This window comes from Notothenia rossii (assembly GCF_949606895.1).
Source record: "Notothenia rossii genome assembly, chromosome: 1".
Classification (NCBI taxonomy): domain Eukaryota; kingdom Metazoa; phylum Chordata; class Actinopteri; order Perciformes; family Nototheniidae; genus Notothenia; species Notothenia rossii.
In genome coordinates this window covers 66,109,517-66,125,546 of record NC_136912.1, presented here as the reverse complement: position 1 = coordinate 66,125,546, position 16,030 = coordinate 66,109,517, and the positions used below count along the sequence as shown (strand labels likewise).

General features: G+C 44.0%; 1 protein-coding gene across 1 annotated transcript in view; it reads left to right on the top strand.

Moving 5' to 3' along the window:
* Positions 1-10,774: 10,774 nt before the first annotated feature.
* arhgap39 (Rho GTPase activating protein 39) overlaps positions 10,775-16,030 on the top strand; it is a gene marked incomplete at its 3' end in the record, with an annotated part of 126,026 nt that continues 120,770 nt past the window's right edge. Inside the window, exon 1 of the mRNA XM_079650195.1 lies at positions 10,775-10,904. Within this exon, the coding sequence (XP_079506321.1) occupies positions 10,894-10,904 (11 nt within the window). The 5' untranslated portion in view covers positions 10,775-10,893. The remainder of the gene's footprint in view (positions 10,905-16,030) is intronic.

Here is a 16,030-nt window from a genome sequence, read left to right as displayed (position 1 = left end):
ATTCCATCACTAAATATGTCTGAAATTTAAAGAAAATCTCTTTCGTAGCTTTTGTCAATATGCTGATTAAAGTTTCAAACCAGTCAAATCAACAAGATGGCTTTTGGTCAGATTGTTATATGGAGTATAGAAGTGGCATGTTGTTAGGGTTAGTGAAACAGGCAGGACCCAAATGCAGATTGAATAGAGAAAAATAACTTTATTTCAAGGTTGTAGGTGACAAAAAACAGAACACTACCCTGAGAACACAGTCTCAGACAAACGAGAAACCAACAATGACAGACAGCAAAACAGAACTTAAGAAAAAACAAGACTAATCAACGAAACAAGAGACAGGTGAGGAGGGAGGAGAAAACACAGGGGCACCAGGTGAACACAATCAAGTAAACAGGTAGGAGGGAACAGGTAGGAGGGAACACACACAGACAGGAAACTGATGTTACCTACTGTAACCCCAGCTTCTATGAGTAAATGGCGTAGCCCTCTAAGGCTATCGCTATTGGGTAATCCCCCTGCGCACCAGCGCAGCACTGAAACACTTAGTCTTAGTAGTCCACGCCCACCCGCAAGGTGGGCCCCACCCTCGGGCTTCCTTCCGGTATAAATAGGAAGGAGGCCCGACAATCTGCTCCCATACAAAATAACTTTTCTTCAGCTATTCGTAGAGCCAGTGGGGCCCAGCGCTTAGAGGGCTGCGCCATTTACTCATAGAAGCTGGGGTTACAGTAGGTAACCTCAGTTCCATTTTGTATATGGCTTCGCCCTCTAAGGCTATCGCTATTGGGTTAAGGGCGAAGCATGATGTAGTCTGCGCCCCACTGGGTCCGCCCGGCACTAGAAGCACAGACACACCTGCTCAATAACACCCCATGCCTGTTGTGCCATGCGTAATGGCGCATCACCGTCCCTGGAATATAGGATAACATGAATATTTTCCATGAGGGGACGAAGGCTGGGAACAGTACATACCTGCCGCTGTGAAAAGTAGAGACGAAGGTCATACTTTGCCCAGTAACAAAAAGAGGGGGAACAGCAGCTCTCTGCGTGCAGACAGGCAGGAGAGCGCACGGCTGGTTCCCTGACGTCACTCACTCTGACAAGACACTCCGTACAAAATGTGTCAGAGGAAAAAAATTAAGCATCCCTCTCATAAGAGGGAAAAAGGGCCGCTCTCCACGTGCCGAGAGGCAGGAGAGAGGCGCACAGCTGGATCCCTGACGTCACTCACTCTGACAAGACACTCCGTACAGGGTGTGTCAGAGAGGAATGGGAGACATCCCTCAAATACAATTGACCAAGACCAAGATGCAGCAGTGCAAATGTCTTCTACTGACATTCCTCCGTGCAAAACTGTGGAGGAGGACATTCCTCTGGTGGAGTGCACATTGATGTTTTCCGGGAGATCCACCCCAGAGGAGACATAAGCCTGTGACACAGCTTCACACAGCCAGTGTGACAGCCAGAGGCGCGGGAAGGTATTTTGAGTGGGGGTGCTGAGGTGCTGGACTTCAGTGAACACTATTACGGGCACTATAGAGCACGCACAAAAAAACTCCCCACACGCAAACACACAGTAAACCCGCGACTGTTACAATGAAGGCTCGATAATCAGCTCACGGCATATAGGCAGGGGTATAGTGCTATTTTTTACGAGTGGGGAGCGGACCTCACCTCCTCTAGGGGGGTCCGGGGGGATGCTCCCCGGGAAGATTTTTTTTAAATATTGAAGTTAAAAGCATCAATCTGGTGCACTTTGAGAGCAACATTAAGAGATCTATGGATACATCTCTCAACACCCAGATGAAACACAACTGTAAGCAGATGTTCTTTTTCTTTATGGATATTTTACAAATCACTCCCCTTTCAAACTGTAGGCCTACTCTTGTTTTACTGCCATATAGTATTTCATAACTGTTTTTCCTTTATTCTCTTATTTTTTTTATAACTATAATGATCATATGAAGGTTTGCCGTGGAAATAATCTTTTGAATAATTTTTGACCAAACCGTTTGAGACCCACTGAGATAACTTAGACTAAAGTTAACTATCGAAACACTCAGAGAGTCCTTTAGCTCACCTGAGCCTCTCAGTCTGAGAGGAGAGCTCTCCTCCAGCTTGTTGTGGAACAAAAAGCTCCGTATGTCCGTTAGTGCAGCTAGCTAACCAGATGCTAACAACACGGTCCCTGCTGCTGGCACCGGTCCCTCTCTCTCTCCCCCTCTCTCACACACAGTAAATGCGCTATTTCCGCATACACACAGAGCCGCGAGCTTGAATGACACAAGCACACTTTTATTTCCATGCAACTCTCTGATTGGTCTTGTGTCTTGCCTCTGTTGCATTCACTGAACACGGGAAATTACATTCCTCCCGTCCTTTCTAGTGTCTTGATGAGGTTCACGTAAAGCACCGTTAATATATTATATTATTGAGGTAGAATTGTCCGGGGCTACAGAAAAAACATTCGGGGCAGGCCAAAATATTATTTTACCAACAATGTGGAATTTATCGGCTACATATTACACAGATTATGCACAGCGGGAGCAGCAATAACCGTCAAATAATAATTCAGACAGGGGAGCTCCGCACCCCCTGCCTGCCGCTAGGGGGTGCTGCAGCGCCCTCAGCACCCCCCTTCCTGCGACCATGGTGACAGCCGTTGTGCAGGCAGAGGCTGCCCGATCGAGCGCTCTCTATAATGCACAAACAGGCGCTGAGAATGGCACAAGGCAGACGTGCGCGCCACTAGCAGGACAGCGCGCGCACAGGACAGAGGAGATGAGACGCGGCTTCTTCCTCCGACCTGTGAGGAGGGGGAAAGAAGCCATCCAAGGTGATCACTCTCGACTCTAAAAGAGCTTGTGATGACCTTTGGCATAAAAGCCGGGTTAGGGCGTAAAACAGCTGAACTGCCATCTCCTTAGATCCGGAGGCATGACGGAGCCACAGAGAGAGCAGACAAATCACTCACCCTTTTCGCTGATAGAGCCAAAATTAATACTACTTTGGCTGAGAACAGTTTAAGGCGAACCTGGTCTAAAGGTTCAAATGGGGCTTTGCTTAGTGCGCGTAACACCAAAGCCAAATCCCACTGACACAGGTCTGAGTCTCCTTACTCCTCGCATAACACGGCTGCTGCGCTCTGCGAGCCCCTCTGTTCAATTCGCCGGGAATATACATTGCTCTGGTGAGAGCAACGTGTGTGCGCGCCCAGAACAGCAGCCGCCTGGCCGCGTTCAGAAGCTGCGCAGATCGTACTCCTCCCTGGCGATTGAGGTAGGCTGCTTCCATAACCGTGGCCTGTTGTCTGTGCGAATCAACACATTGATTGTACAGCAACGGGGCGACTCCCCCATTTTTTTCCGAGATTTAGAAAAATAGCGCCGTAAAAACCGCGCAAGACACTGTTCCTGGGTTGACAGGAGTGTTTCTTGTATCCCATGGAACTGCTGGGAGGGAGAGGCTTCTCTGTGATGTGCCGTAATGGTCGTCATGGTCTAAAATGGTCCTTCTCTAGTCCCTTCTCTAGTCCCTTCTCTAGTCCCTTCTCTAGTCCCCTCTCTTGTCCCCTCTCCAGTCCCTTCTCTAGTCCCTTCTCAATACCCCTCTCTAGTCCCCGCTCGAGTTCCCTCTCGAGTCCCCTCTCGAGTCCCCTCTCGAGCCCCTTCTCCAGTTTCCTCTCAAGTCCACTCTCGAGTCCCCTCTCGAGTCCCCTTTCAAGTCACCTCTCGAGTTCTCTCTCGAGTCCCCTCTCGAGTCCCCTCTCCAGTCTCCTCTCGAGTTCCCTCTCGAGTTCCCGCTCGAGTTCCCTCTCGAGTCCCCTCTCGAGCCCCCTCTCCAGTTTCCTCTCGAGTCCCCTCTCCAGTCACCTCTTAAGTCTCCTCTCGAGTTCCCTCTCGAGTTCCCACTCAAGTTCCCTCTCGAGTCCCCTCTCGAGCCCCCTCTCCAGTTTCCTTTCAAGTCCCTTCTCAAGTCACCTCTCGAGTCACCTCTCGAGTTCCCTCTCAAGTCTCCTTTTGAGTCCCCTCTCGAGTTCCCTCTCGAGTCCCCTCTCCAGTCTCCACTCAAGTCCCTACTCAAGTGCCGTTGGAGGTTCCGCTGGGGGTCCTGCCAACTCTATGTCCTGTCCTGTTGGGGGTCCCGCCGACTACTCTTCTTCCGGGGGTCCTGCCAAACCTATGTCCTGTGCCGTTGGAGGTCCCGCCGACTACTCTTCTGCCGGGGGGCCTGCCAATCCTATGTCCTGTCCCGTTGGGGGTCCCGCCGACTACTCTTCTACCGGGAGTCCTGCCAACCCTGTGTCCTGTCCCGTTGGAGGTCCCGCCAACTACTCATCTGCCGGGGGTCCTGCCAACCCTGTGTCCTGTCCCGTTGGGGGTTCCGCCGACTACTCTTCTGCCGGGGGTCCTGCCAACTCCATGTCATGTCCCGTTGGTGTTCCCGCCGACTGCTCTTCTGCCGGGGGTCCTGCCAACCCTGTGTCCTGTGCTGTTGGAGGCCCCGCCGACTACTCTTCTGCCGGGGGTCCTGCCAACCCTATGTCCCGTGCCGCTGGAGGCCCCGCCGACGATTCTTCTGCCGGGGATCCTGCCGGCACTATGTCCTGTTCCATTGGAGGTCCCGCTGAGAGTCCTGCCATCCCATGTCTTGTTCCGTTGGAAGTCCCGCCGTCACCTGTCTCGCCGGGGGTCCTGCCAACTCCTGGTCCTCTTCCGTGGGGGATCCTGCCGAAGCCTGTCCCACCGGCTCCGGTTCCTGTCCGGCCAAAACCGGGTCCTGCACGGCCTCCGGAGCTGTCCCGTCAGCGCGTTCCTGCCCGTCCTCCGGAGTTGTTCCGTCGCTGCCTGCTTCGCCCTCGAGCCCGGCCCCCTGAGAGCCGCGGTCTTCGCCCTCGAGCCCGGCCCCCTGAGTGCCGCGGCCTTCGCTCTCATACTCGACCCACTGAGTTCGCCCGCTGTGGTCTTCGCCCCTCCATGGACTCTGCCTTTCCCCCGGGCCGTCCGACCGAGACCCCCACCATGGATTCTGCCTTGCCCCCGGGTCGTCCGCCCGAGACCCCCACCATGGACTCTGCCTTGCCACCGGGCCGCCAGCCCGAGACCCCCACCATGGACTCTGCCTTGCCCTCGGGCCTGTGAGCACTTATACATTTATGTGACGCTTTTCCACTCATCTTCCAGTTGTCGGTTTTCCTGTTGAAATCGACCAGCTGTGAAGGTGGGGGCCTGGCTTTTATACGCGAGTGGTGAAAACACTTCCACGTAGTCTGCTCGCGTGTATCCTCCCTTTCGTCTCCTCCCTCACCCCTCCTCCCTCACCCCTCCTCGACTCCTCCGTTTGCATTTCAGCCGATTTCAGCTATTGGGACGTCCTTCAAAATGGCATGTCTTGATCGATTTCCGGGTCAAGTCCCGGAGGAGGGGAAGAGAGGAGTCGAGGAGGGGTATTGGGATGAGGCTATAGACAGGAAACCAAGGACAGATCTAAACAAGACAAAACACAACGCAGACAGAAAACAAAAGACAGATCTAGACAAGACAAAACACAACACAGACAGATCGTGACAAATGTATTGCTACCAACAAATTACAAAGTCAGAATATTTTAATAACAGAGGGTATTTAAAGTAAAGCTCTTCACATATGTTGCTCATAAAAGGCAAGTTTATCATGTGCCAGCCATTACCAAGGACCTCACTGACAGCTGCGTTTCTTCAGCAGAAGACTAATGACAGCATATTGAGATAATCAGGAAAAATGTAAACCACAGGAATATGCTAGTATTTACAGGATTATACCTGTTTGCCCCATGATTACTAAGCTCAGAACTATAGTGGATCTCAGATGGATTTTGGGACACATGTCTCCATCCATAAGTTTTTTTCACAAATCACCAGTTTGGTACAAACAGTGGATTGGATCATATTTAGAATGCAAGTCCATGAACTTCCCTGTACACCTTTGGCTAACAGAGACCTCGCAGCACAATCGTTCTTAAAGTGGACCTATCATGCTATTTGAATAATATAGTGTAGGACCATACCTATATAAGGCATATTTATACTTTTTATTTTTCAAAATACCAAACAAATCATGCATTTTAGCCATTCCTCATCATTTCGTTCAATTTAACAGTGTCTTTTCATGGGCTGATTCTGTGAGAACAGCACCATCTACAGGCCTGGCATATGTACTACAGCGTCTCCAGCGCTTTTGAACGGCAATGTCCGTGGCTGTCTCCTCCTGATTGGTGGAGTTGGCCCAATAACCGTAGCACCACTTCTGTGACGTCAAAGAAGTGTTCAAATCTGGATCAGTCTGTATCAGATCCGTTGCAGCCCCTTTTTAAGATATTTGGGTATGGAGGAGAGGGTTGTGTTTTCTGACACTTGGTGAGTTCCCTGGAACACCGGGGACACATGTTCATGTATAAAAGACATACAAAAGTGCATTTTGCATGATAGGTCACCTTTAAGTTTCTCTCCAGACTTTTTTTCCCTTTCAAAAATCACAATACATTCATTTCTATATATTGTTCTCAAACTGTACCTCATTGAATTTACATTTAATAAAAGAAAACTGCTTTACTTTGCACACATAATGTACAGTAAATAGTATCCTTTGTATTTTGCTAGAACTAGGTTGATTTATTATAGTGTGCACTTACTTCAATTATGTATTTATATTGTATATTCCTTAAAGATATGCTAGATTAAATCGTTAACTTTTGATATGTATGTGTTTACTGTTTATGTTCTGATTTATTTAATGTATGTGCAATGCCTTGCCAACTCTTATATGTACACTCTTTTAGTTCTGTGTTATCTTCTATTTTGAGATGTCTTATTGTATGATTGTTTACTTTTTACTCTTTTTTTTATTCTTGTAATCATGTGCAATACTTTGATTCACATGCTGCTCCAACGAAACATTTTCCCAATGTGGGATTAATTAAGTACATCTATTCTTATTTTATACCAAATCTCTGTCCCCCAGTTGCAGTTCTAACAGCGGCCACAGAGGGGCTCCAGAGTCTCTGCTACAGCTCACAGTGACTTTCTGATCATGGAATACATAGGATCTGCCCATGCTTAGTTTGGCTTTGTATAAGATACAGTTTAGACATCCCGTTTGACTCCTTCTACTGCTTACCAGCCCCTTCACAATACACTGTATCATTGTACACAGTACTATTAAAGTTACAACACAATATCCTGTGAGTTGGTGCAAGTAGGTACTGTGCACACATATATTGTGTTTGTCCATTATAATATTGATATATGTATACAATTGCATGTGTGGTTAATATGCAGGGATGATATGGTTGATTGTTTGGAAAGAGAAAGCTAGATGTTATCGACAACAGTTGAAGCTTGAAAACCTCCATGGTTTTAACAATAAAAAAAACGTAGGAGGTTTTAAAGTGCTATATAAATAAAGTTGGATTGGATTGGATTGTTGTCACACTTTGTACATTATATTTTTATCGGGCTTTTCAAGGACTCAAAATCGCTTTACAATATAAGGGAAGGTTAGGGTGGGGAGTCGGTATAGGGCTATCAAACTTGATCAACCGGCATGGATTGATGGGGGGTGGGCTATGAGTAGACAAGAGGAGAAGAGATGAGTATTGAAAAGGGACTGGAGTACTGTGAGGGTCTCAGAATAGCAGAGATCTTTGGAACAATATGTTCAAAATGGTTTTTTTCAAAATGTAATTTATTTATTATAAAATTATAAATAGTGAAAAATTAAATATAAAATGTTCCTAGTGTGAACCAAAATATAATACTAAATACTATACAAGTGTTTTTCTTAACCAAAATGGCATAAAAACACATATTATTCTAATACGGGTCCTTTTTGACCCACTTATGGAAGAGTGTAGGGTCCAGTCACTCGTGCATCTAAGGGTTAATGCAAAAATAGCCAGTTCCGAGATCAAACCAGCAGTCTTTAAGCTCACATGCTCAAAGTAAGGATAAGAGCACACAGATATAAAGGTTTAAAAAAGAGATTTAAGGATTCCAAATAGTTGATGACATACACACTTTCCCAATCCCCAATCAAAAAGCACAATGATGCCAACTGGACCATCTGCTGAAGAACTGGCATTGATAGAGGAATTATCAGTTGCAATAGAAAAATGAAAGTATTTCTTACATTTAAAAAAAAAGAGGAATTTGTGGATGATATACATTTAGTGTGTTTATGGCCCAAACATCTCACATTTGTTATTAATTTACCATCAGGAGAACTCTGCTGACTCCAAACAATGACCTTATTTTCATCGCCTTCAAATCCCTTTACCCCTTTGCTAACTGACAGACTGAACATCATGTGACACCCTCAGTCCTTAGACCTTTGAGGCACAAAAGGAAAAACACCCCAAAGAAACCCCAGGTTAAGGTTTTATGTGGCGCTAAATATAACATTATGGAGCCAAATATCCCAGTAACCGATCATTCACCAATGTCTTCTTGGGTCCACATCCACACACCCAGATGCTGTTTAAAATGGTCCAGAGTAGGTTTTATATTTGCTATTTTTTTTTACAGTTTTGACAGGAGGACAGACGGTAAGAACAGATGACCACAGCCCTTCCTGAAGTATGATCATGCAGTCATAAAATGTCTTAACCCTCCTATTGTCTTCGTTCCCCCCCCCCCTTACTTTGGTGTTCGCAGTCAGATTTGACCGGACAACACAAAAACCATTAATCATCACCACATTTCTTTTAACACCCTTTCAAACTGTAAATATTTTATCAGACTACTGGTATACATGAACAACTGCAGTAAATATACAAAGAATAGACACTGAACATGTATTGCGTGTGCCAGGTGTGATCCATGTGGGGGGATGGGCACATAAGAGCGGGAAATGTGTCAGATTGTTCTCTCTCTGTGTGTGTGTGTGTGTGTGTGTGTGTGTGTGTGTGTGTGTGTGTGTGTGTGTGTGTGTGTGTGTGGGCGTGTGTGTGTGTGTGTGTGGGTGTGGGTGTGTGGGTGTGGGTGTGGGTGTTTGTGTGCGTGTTTTATCTGACCCGGATAGTTACTAATTCCATTTCTTTATGACCGGGAACACCATGGGTGTTACAAAGTTGACTAAATCATCTAAAATTCAATGGAAGTGGTGATCAGCAATTGTATATGTTCAAATGTCTAGTGTGAAGGATATAATAAAGCCTTCATGCAATCTAATGTAAAACAAAAAAGTTATGATTGATGAAAGTAGTAAATCGGTCAGATTTGACCCGAAGACGTTTGAGGTTGAGCTTCATACTGTACTCCAATTGGTCCTTGCGCAAAAGAATGCTGTTGGTTGTTTGACGGACATATTGATTCCACTATATGTCCGTCTGTAAAAAAGATCACAGGATTGATTTACCTTTTGTACTATAAAGATGCAGATACTGTATCACATACGCAACATGTATCTAGTAGGTTGTACTAGGTTGTTTCTTAACATTTTGTGGTGATGTCTAAGACACTTTTCCACAATCTAGACAATTCCTAGCTAAACCAACAAACAAACTAATTATCTAATGAATTCGGAGGGGCTCTTAGGGGCCCCTGTGGGAGTTGCTCTCTCAAGCCTTAAGCCAAAGTAAAAGAGAGCTCTGGTTGATGTTGCATCTCTCTGCATGTAAACTGGCTTGGAATCGAGGTTTACACAAAGCTGTGAATAATGATTTGGAAATATCTTTTATTTAGAAAAAAAACTATGTTGATTTAAAAATCGTCTAGCTCCTGATTTGGTAAGAGTTGAAAATAAGCTGTGCTCAGCTGTACCTTGGATGTTATTATCAGCATTAATTAACATGACTATATGTTTAAAGGAAAGCTAGTGCAGTCATGTATGTCAATAGTTATGATGGAGTAAATCTTTTGATCAAACAATTCCTTGAATGTCAACATTTGTTTACTTTTTGAAAAAATAAATAAAACACAATTCCTCAGTAGGCTAGCCTTCTTTAATTTTCCTTCAAAGGATGTCTGAGTTCATAACAAGGTTAGGTTCCTGTTTTGTGAGTTTACATGCTTTCTGTGTGTTCGCCAGAATTTCATCCCACAGGATGTCTCCAAATAGTTTTCCAGTAGGATATGAAAGGGAGTGTCTGTGTTTATGTGGTAGCCCTGTGAGGCTTGAAGACATGTCCAGGGTGCCCCGGGGCATCATGGGACTATCTGCCACCCCTTCAACCCTGACTAAGTAATACGTCCCGCCTGAGATTTTTCTAAAGAGCAATATATTACAACAAGAGTCCCATATATATACCCCGTCCTTCTCATTTAACATGACTGCATCACCACTTGAAACAAGCAGTGCGCTTTAGTCTTTGAATCAAGTTAGCTAAAATATAATAAGACTAATGCCGGAGCGTATTCAATGTTACTTTCAGAATAAAACACTTGATGTGAAAATGTGTTGTAAACTGAGTTGTATTTCTTGTTCTTGTCAACATTGTGTATTTATGATGAAAGCGTAGAACGTTGTTGATGGTAACTACAGCTATCTGACCTTTACCTTCTGACGTTAAAGAATAAGATAAACATATTCCAGATATCCTGTAAATTTTGCTAAATTTATTTCATAATGTCCTCTTGGTCAGTCCTGTAAATACAGACTATGAATGCTTGACATTAAAACAGTATCTTGTTATGAATAACTACCGTAACTCATTACCATTTGCTGTGTATCAGGCTTATTCTCACCATTGATGAGAGGCTTTTATTTTGAAGGTACCAATCGGAAGTGCTGCTTCTCACTATCGCCAGCTTCACACACTGCTCTGGTAGGAGTGACTCGTTGACTGCGGCGACCGCAATTTCGCCAACATGGGAGCTGCTTTGGGATTTATTCTAAACGGATTTTAAGAACCGTCGCGAAAATGGCAGAGAGGTGAGTCCAACAACACACATGCTGTCATTTTCTCGCGCTGGTTGTTTTATTCGAAGCCTCCTCTCCTCTCAGAGGGAGGCGGCGAGGCTAACAGCGGTTCGGTGAGTCGCTCTGCAGAAGCGGCTGTTAGCTAGCTCGCCACTTATTCGCTCACACGATTTAAACATTTTTTATTGTGTGAAACATATCTATGAATTAAGGCTTGTTTTTTTTGCCGCTCATTTGTATGGTTGGTTGTTGATTCGGACGTTTTCCTTTGGATATGAGTGGAGGGGGAGGCTGGGCTCGGAGGCTGTGCTCTGCTGGCGGATGATGCTGTTGCACCTGTCGGGCTGAATCCCATCTCTTTGCTGGAATGCAGCTAACCTGCTCATATAGCGGGATGCTAGCAGCAGAGCCACCTCACCGTGCCGTCATGAGCGTGTGCTGAGGCGGGCCAGGTTACCCCATCCTGCCTCGCAGCATCCCTCCTCTGATGGATGCAGGCGCCTCCCATGAGAGTAGAAGTGTGGCGCCGCCGCTCCATCCATCTAACACCATCTTGTTCAGTCTTGAGTTGTCAATATAAAGACATATCCTGGGTTCACAGTCTGCTTGCTATCAAATTCATGAGTGTCATAGCTTCACAGGCAATGTTGAATCAGTACTTCCCTGTGTATATTCGTCTACATAATAATACAGTAAAATACATGAATAATGATCACTGTGGTACATTATTTTAAACGCTTTCTCCCCAAAATGTCCCAATGGTGCTCATTCAAAGACCAACCTCAAATTAACTGGCTTAAGAGTTGCTTTGTTAAATTGCTCCTCTTTGTGAGAATGAATTAATAACCAATTTCCAATGTTGCCTACAGTGAAAATCACTCACAGAACTAACTCTAGATCCTCAACCCTGATTTCTGTAGCATCACAAAGCACCAGATCGGAAAATGTTCACTTTCTCTTATATGCATTACCCCTAAAGTGAAGGGCGTGGGCTGCATCTTCAATATAGACAATGGCAGTTTCTCCCTGGCAGCAAGCAAGCTCGTAATCCTGAGTTAATAATTGATGGCTGTTAAATTTGTGTTGCAAGGGGTCAATGGGCCTAATGTAAATCACTGCAGGTCTGCCCTGTGGGCTTTGGAGCGTAACACAAGTCTTGGCACGTTTGTCATCACACAGATCAGAGGATGACTTCATTCAACCTATCCATCTGGTCAAAATGCAGAAGCATATTTCACCCAAGTGCATACTAGTGTCGGCTAACAATTGATGAGGGATGACATTGCATTTGCTTCTTTGATCAGATGTTGTTGTGTTAGATTGTATCAGCTTGTTGAGATAATTGCTCCTGAATTTATCTCAGCACACCATTTCAATGACAAAATGGAAGCACTAATGTGTTTTGCATAATCAAGGAGGAAAGCTTCAGAACAGACAGCTCAAATGCTTCTTTCAATTAGTTTATACATTGGTGTCACTCAGACTCAAGAGAAAGTGAACTTCACAGGAAGAGCAGCCTCCTTTTGAGGCCAGTCAGTTTAACCTAAGCCCAGAGTGAAGTGCTTTCATAATGGCCAAATGCCAGCACTACAAAATCACTTTTCCCATTTACTTATATTTTTTAGGTACATTGACATCACAGTCTAAACACTTGATTAAATTAGGTTGTAAAAGTTCTAAAATGAGCTAAAAGCTGAATCCAGAGTTATTTTCCCTCGATTCATTTGACTGAGCTGAGACCAGACGGGACAGAGCAGATTGGAGGATGATCTGTAAAATGGCCAAAAAAGGTACCTACAGTCAGGCCTTTTTGGCTTCATGTGCCACTGAACAACTTTCATTGGAAGTAACAAGGCTCTGCCTCTAAGGATGTATCCAGTTCTCTTTATCCATGGTTCAGACCGGTCGGTGTAACCAAAGCCCCACAGACATGTGCCGGGCATTGAAGCACATGTTTGTAATAGCCAAAAGGTGGTACTACATTTCTGTGTCATTCAGTGACATCGTTGCGCCCAAAACAACTTTTTTCCGTTTGACTTACATTGGGAAAGAGACGTCTGTAAATCAGTGGATATTAGTTTTTTAGTTTATTGTTTTTAAATTGACTTCACAGTCTGAACACATGAGCAGCCCTATTTAAATGTGTCCTACAAGTTGTACAATTCTCTATTAGTTGAATCCAGAGATATTTCCTTGTCCATTCATTTGACTTTGCTGAGAATGTACGTGACACTATCGTTACAGAACCGAGTGGAGGCAGGGCTTAAGGGAAATCAAAAGGTTCAGTCTCTATGTGCCCAATGGATGCGGGAAAATATAATGAAATCCAGGTATTTTCTTACTCGAGAGTCAGATCGTTTTTGCTTCATGAGTCACTAAGCAACTTTTATAGGACAATCAGGGCCCCGCCTCCAACGCTTTATCCAGTACATCCATGGTGTAACCCTGACCGTGCTCCTGTGTTGTTTGAGCTTGGGGGATAGTTTGTATTAGATTGGTGTATTGACTGGCAAGGTTATTCTGGATAAAGGTCTTGTTTAAAAAGTGAATAGATAAATCAGATTTGAAATAATTTATCAATCAAAATTTCCTAGTTTTAGCATCAACAAAGGGGGTGGCGTTTCTCAGCTTTAGTGTAAACTCTGTTTTTTTCTCTCTTGGGTTCTATTTTGTTTGTTCCTCTCAACACAAAACCTCTGAAAAATGTGTGTACAGCCTATTATAAAAGCGTTAAGAAGAACTATCTGTGTGTTTAACGTAACTATATGTTTCTTTGTTTAAAGAAATGCTGATTACCTTTTGTACTTATTAGTGAATACATTTATTTTCTGACAGCATAGTTTATCTCCAAAAGTTATTGGTTTTGTGTTAGCCTCACACATACATTACAGGGCCGTTTTTATTTCATGGGTTTTGGTCATTTTCCAAATTGCCTTTTCAACAACCTTTAGTGACTTTTGTTTGCACACAAGTTAGAAATATATGCGTTTTAAATAGATGTAGTATTTTAATGTTAATATCCTAATTGCAGCTGCTGTCTAATCTCACCATGTGTTGTGGTTGCATTAAATTCCACTCTGCTAGGCTTCTGTGAAAGGAGAAATCATGTGTACTTCTTCTATGATTTTGTCAGCAGGATTTCCTAAACAAGGCCACTAATGATTTGCTCTCAAAATAATTAATTCTCTTTTATACTCTTTGTGATTGCAGTAGAAATATTTGGACCTTTATCCACAAGGCTAAACGAAATACTGAAGTCAGTAAATCACAAAATGCGAGGTTGATCCCCTGCTGATGCTTTTTACATTTTGGTACTGTTCCTAATTCCTTTAATGGTCACTGTTGAAGTACTTGATCCTGAAAAATGTTGTTGACATACAGCAACATCTGTCACACATGGTCACTGCACGTGTGTCCATGTCTGGCAGCCAGCTTGACATTAGATCCAGCACAAGGGTGGGGCACCAAGTGTATGTGTTTTGCCAGCAGCATGTGGTTGAAATATTCATATTGCCATGCTGAAGCCACTAAGCTGCTGCCATATCTGTCAAGTATACTTGGGCTGTCGCTAGCATCTGGGGGTCGCTGAACAAAAATGTATTCCTCATCAGTACTTTGGCAAAACACTGGTGTTCTAATTCAGCCCTGTTGTTAGCTCAGGACCGTTTCTTAGAGAAATTGACAATGGGATATTGTGACAGTTGTTTCATTTGAGAATACAATTCAATACAAAAAAGTGAGAATTAAGAATATGGAATAAAAGTATAAAATACGATAAGATATTATATAAACATAACAATTTGAAGTAAACATGTCCAATAAAAGATAAAGTAAAATCTCAAACCAATACTGTCTACATGAAGTTTGAGGGTCAGAGATGGGACCAATAACTGATGTCTGGCTTCTTCATTCTTAATGAAACTTCACTCAGTATTTAGAAAAATATCATTAATTTATTGAACATTTTAGATCCAGACATTTCTGGTGAGATACTAATTACTTTATACAAAGACTTTACTGTTACCGTTTCTGCTCTGGATACAACATTTTGCCTTTTTATATTTAAAAAGGCTCCACAAGATAGTGACACGACAAGACCAGGAAGTGAATGCTAGTGAACTGTCTGGGTCCAGTCACCTGTCGCGACATCCAGCTGTCACTCAAAGAGGCCATGTCCTAAATTATGCAAAACTTAAAACCTATACACACGGGTGACTTATATAAAAATGTACCCGAATGGAGAAATGAGCTATCATCATTTTGGACTCCTCTGCAATTTTCCTTAGATTTAATTTCTGCATATCTGTTTTATGTGTGTGGGTGTGCATTTTTATCTAGGCATTGAACATCCATATGTGTAAATGCTGTAGAAAAAGCTTATCAGCACACATGGCTGTTGGCTTATTAAAATGTTGACATGCACCTCAGGGTTGTTGTGTTTTGCTCCCCTGGGCTCCATCTTTGTCCCACTCCGCCTTTCTCATTACCCCACATGAAAGAAGCAACAAAGTGTTCAGCTCCTATTGATGTTGTGACATGAAAAGACAGCAGTTTGACAAGGCTGCAGTCTGAGCTGTTCATTTTTCATCCTTGTGATGAGTGGACAGAGTGGTAGGAAGTAGAAGCATCAGGCAGACACATGTCACTGTATCCCGAAATGCTGTGTATGGATCAATAGAGACATCAGAGAATGGTGTAGGAGTTAGACCTACGACTAGGCCTGTCGTGATAACCAATAAATGTACTTATCGTACGATAAATAAAAATGGACTCGATAACTTTTCTGAGCTCGATAAATTGCCGTTTACATGCGTGTTTGTTTACATAAGGATGTGACCAGAATTTTTGCCAGGAGTGCTGTGAGGGGCGGGGCTCACACACAGCCCATGACACAGCCAGGTCAGGACACTCCGCGTGCAGCAGTGTAGCAGCCAAATGAATAATATAGAGACAAGCAGGAGACAACGTGTGACTTACTTTAGGGGAATTTGAAGTTAAATGGAAGTGGTTACGAAACCTAATTCCACATCTCCGGTGTGGGAATATTTTGGATTTAAGCCAAATCAACGAGGCGAACCTACGTACTTGAATGAGCCGGGCGGTGTGTCGCATTTGTTTTAAAAAGGTAGCAACAAAAG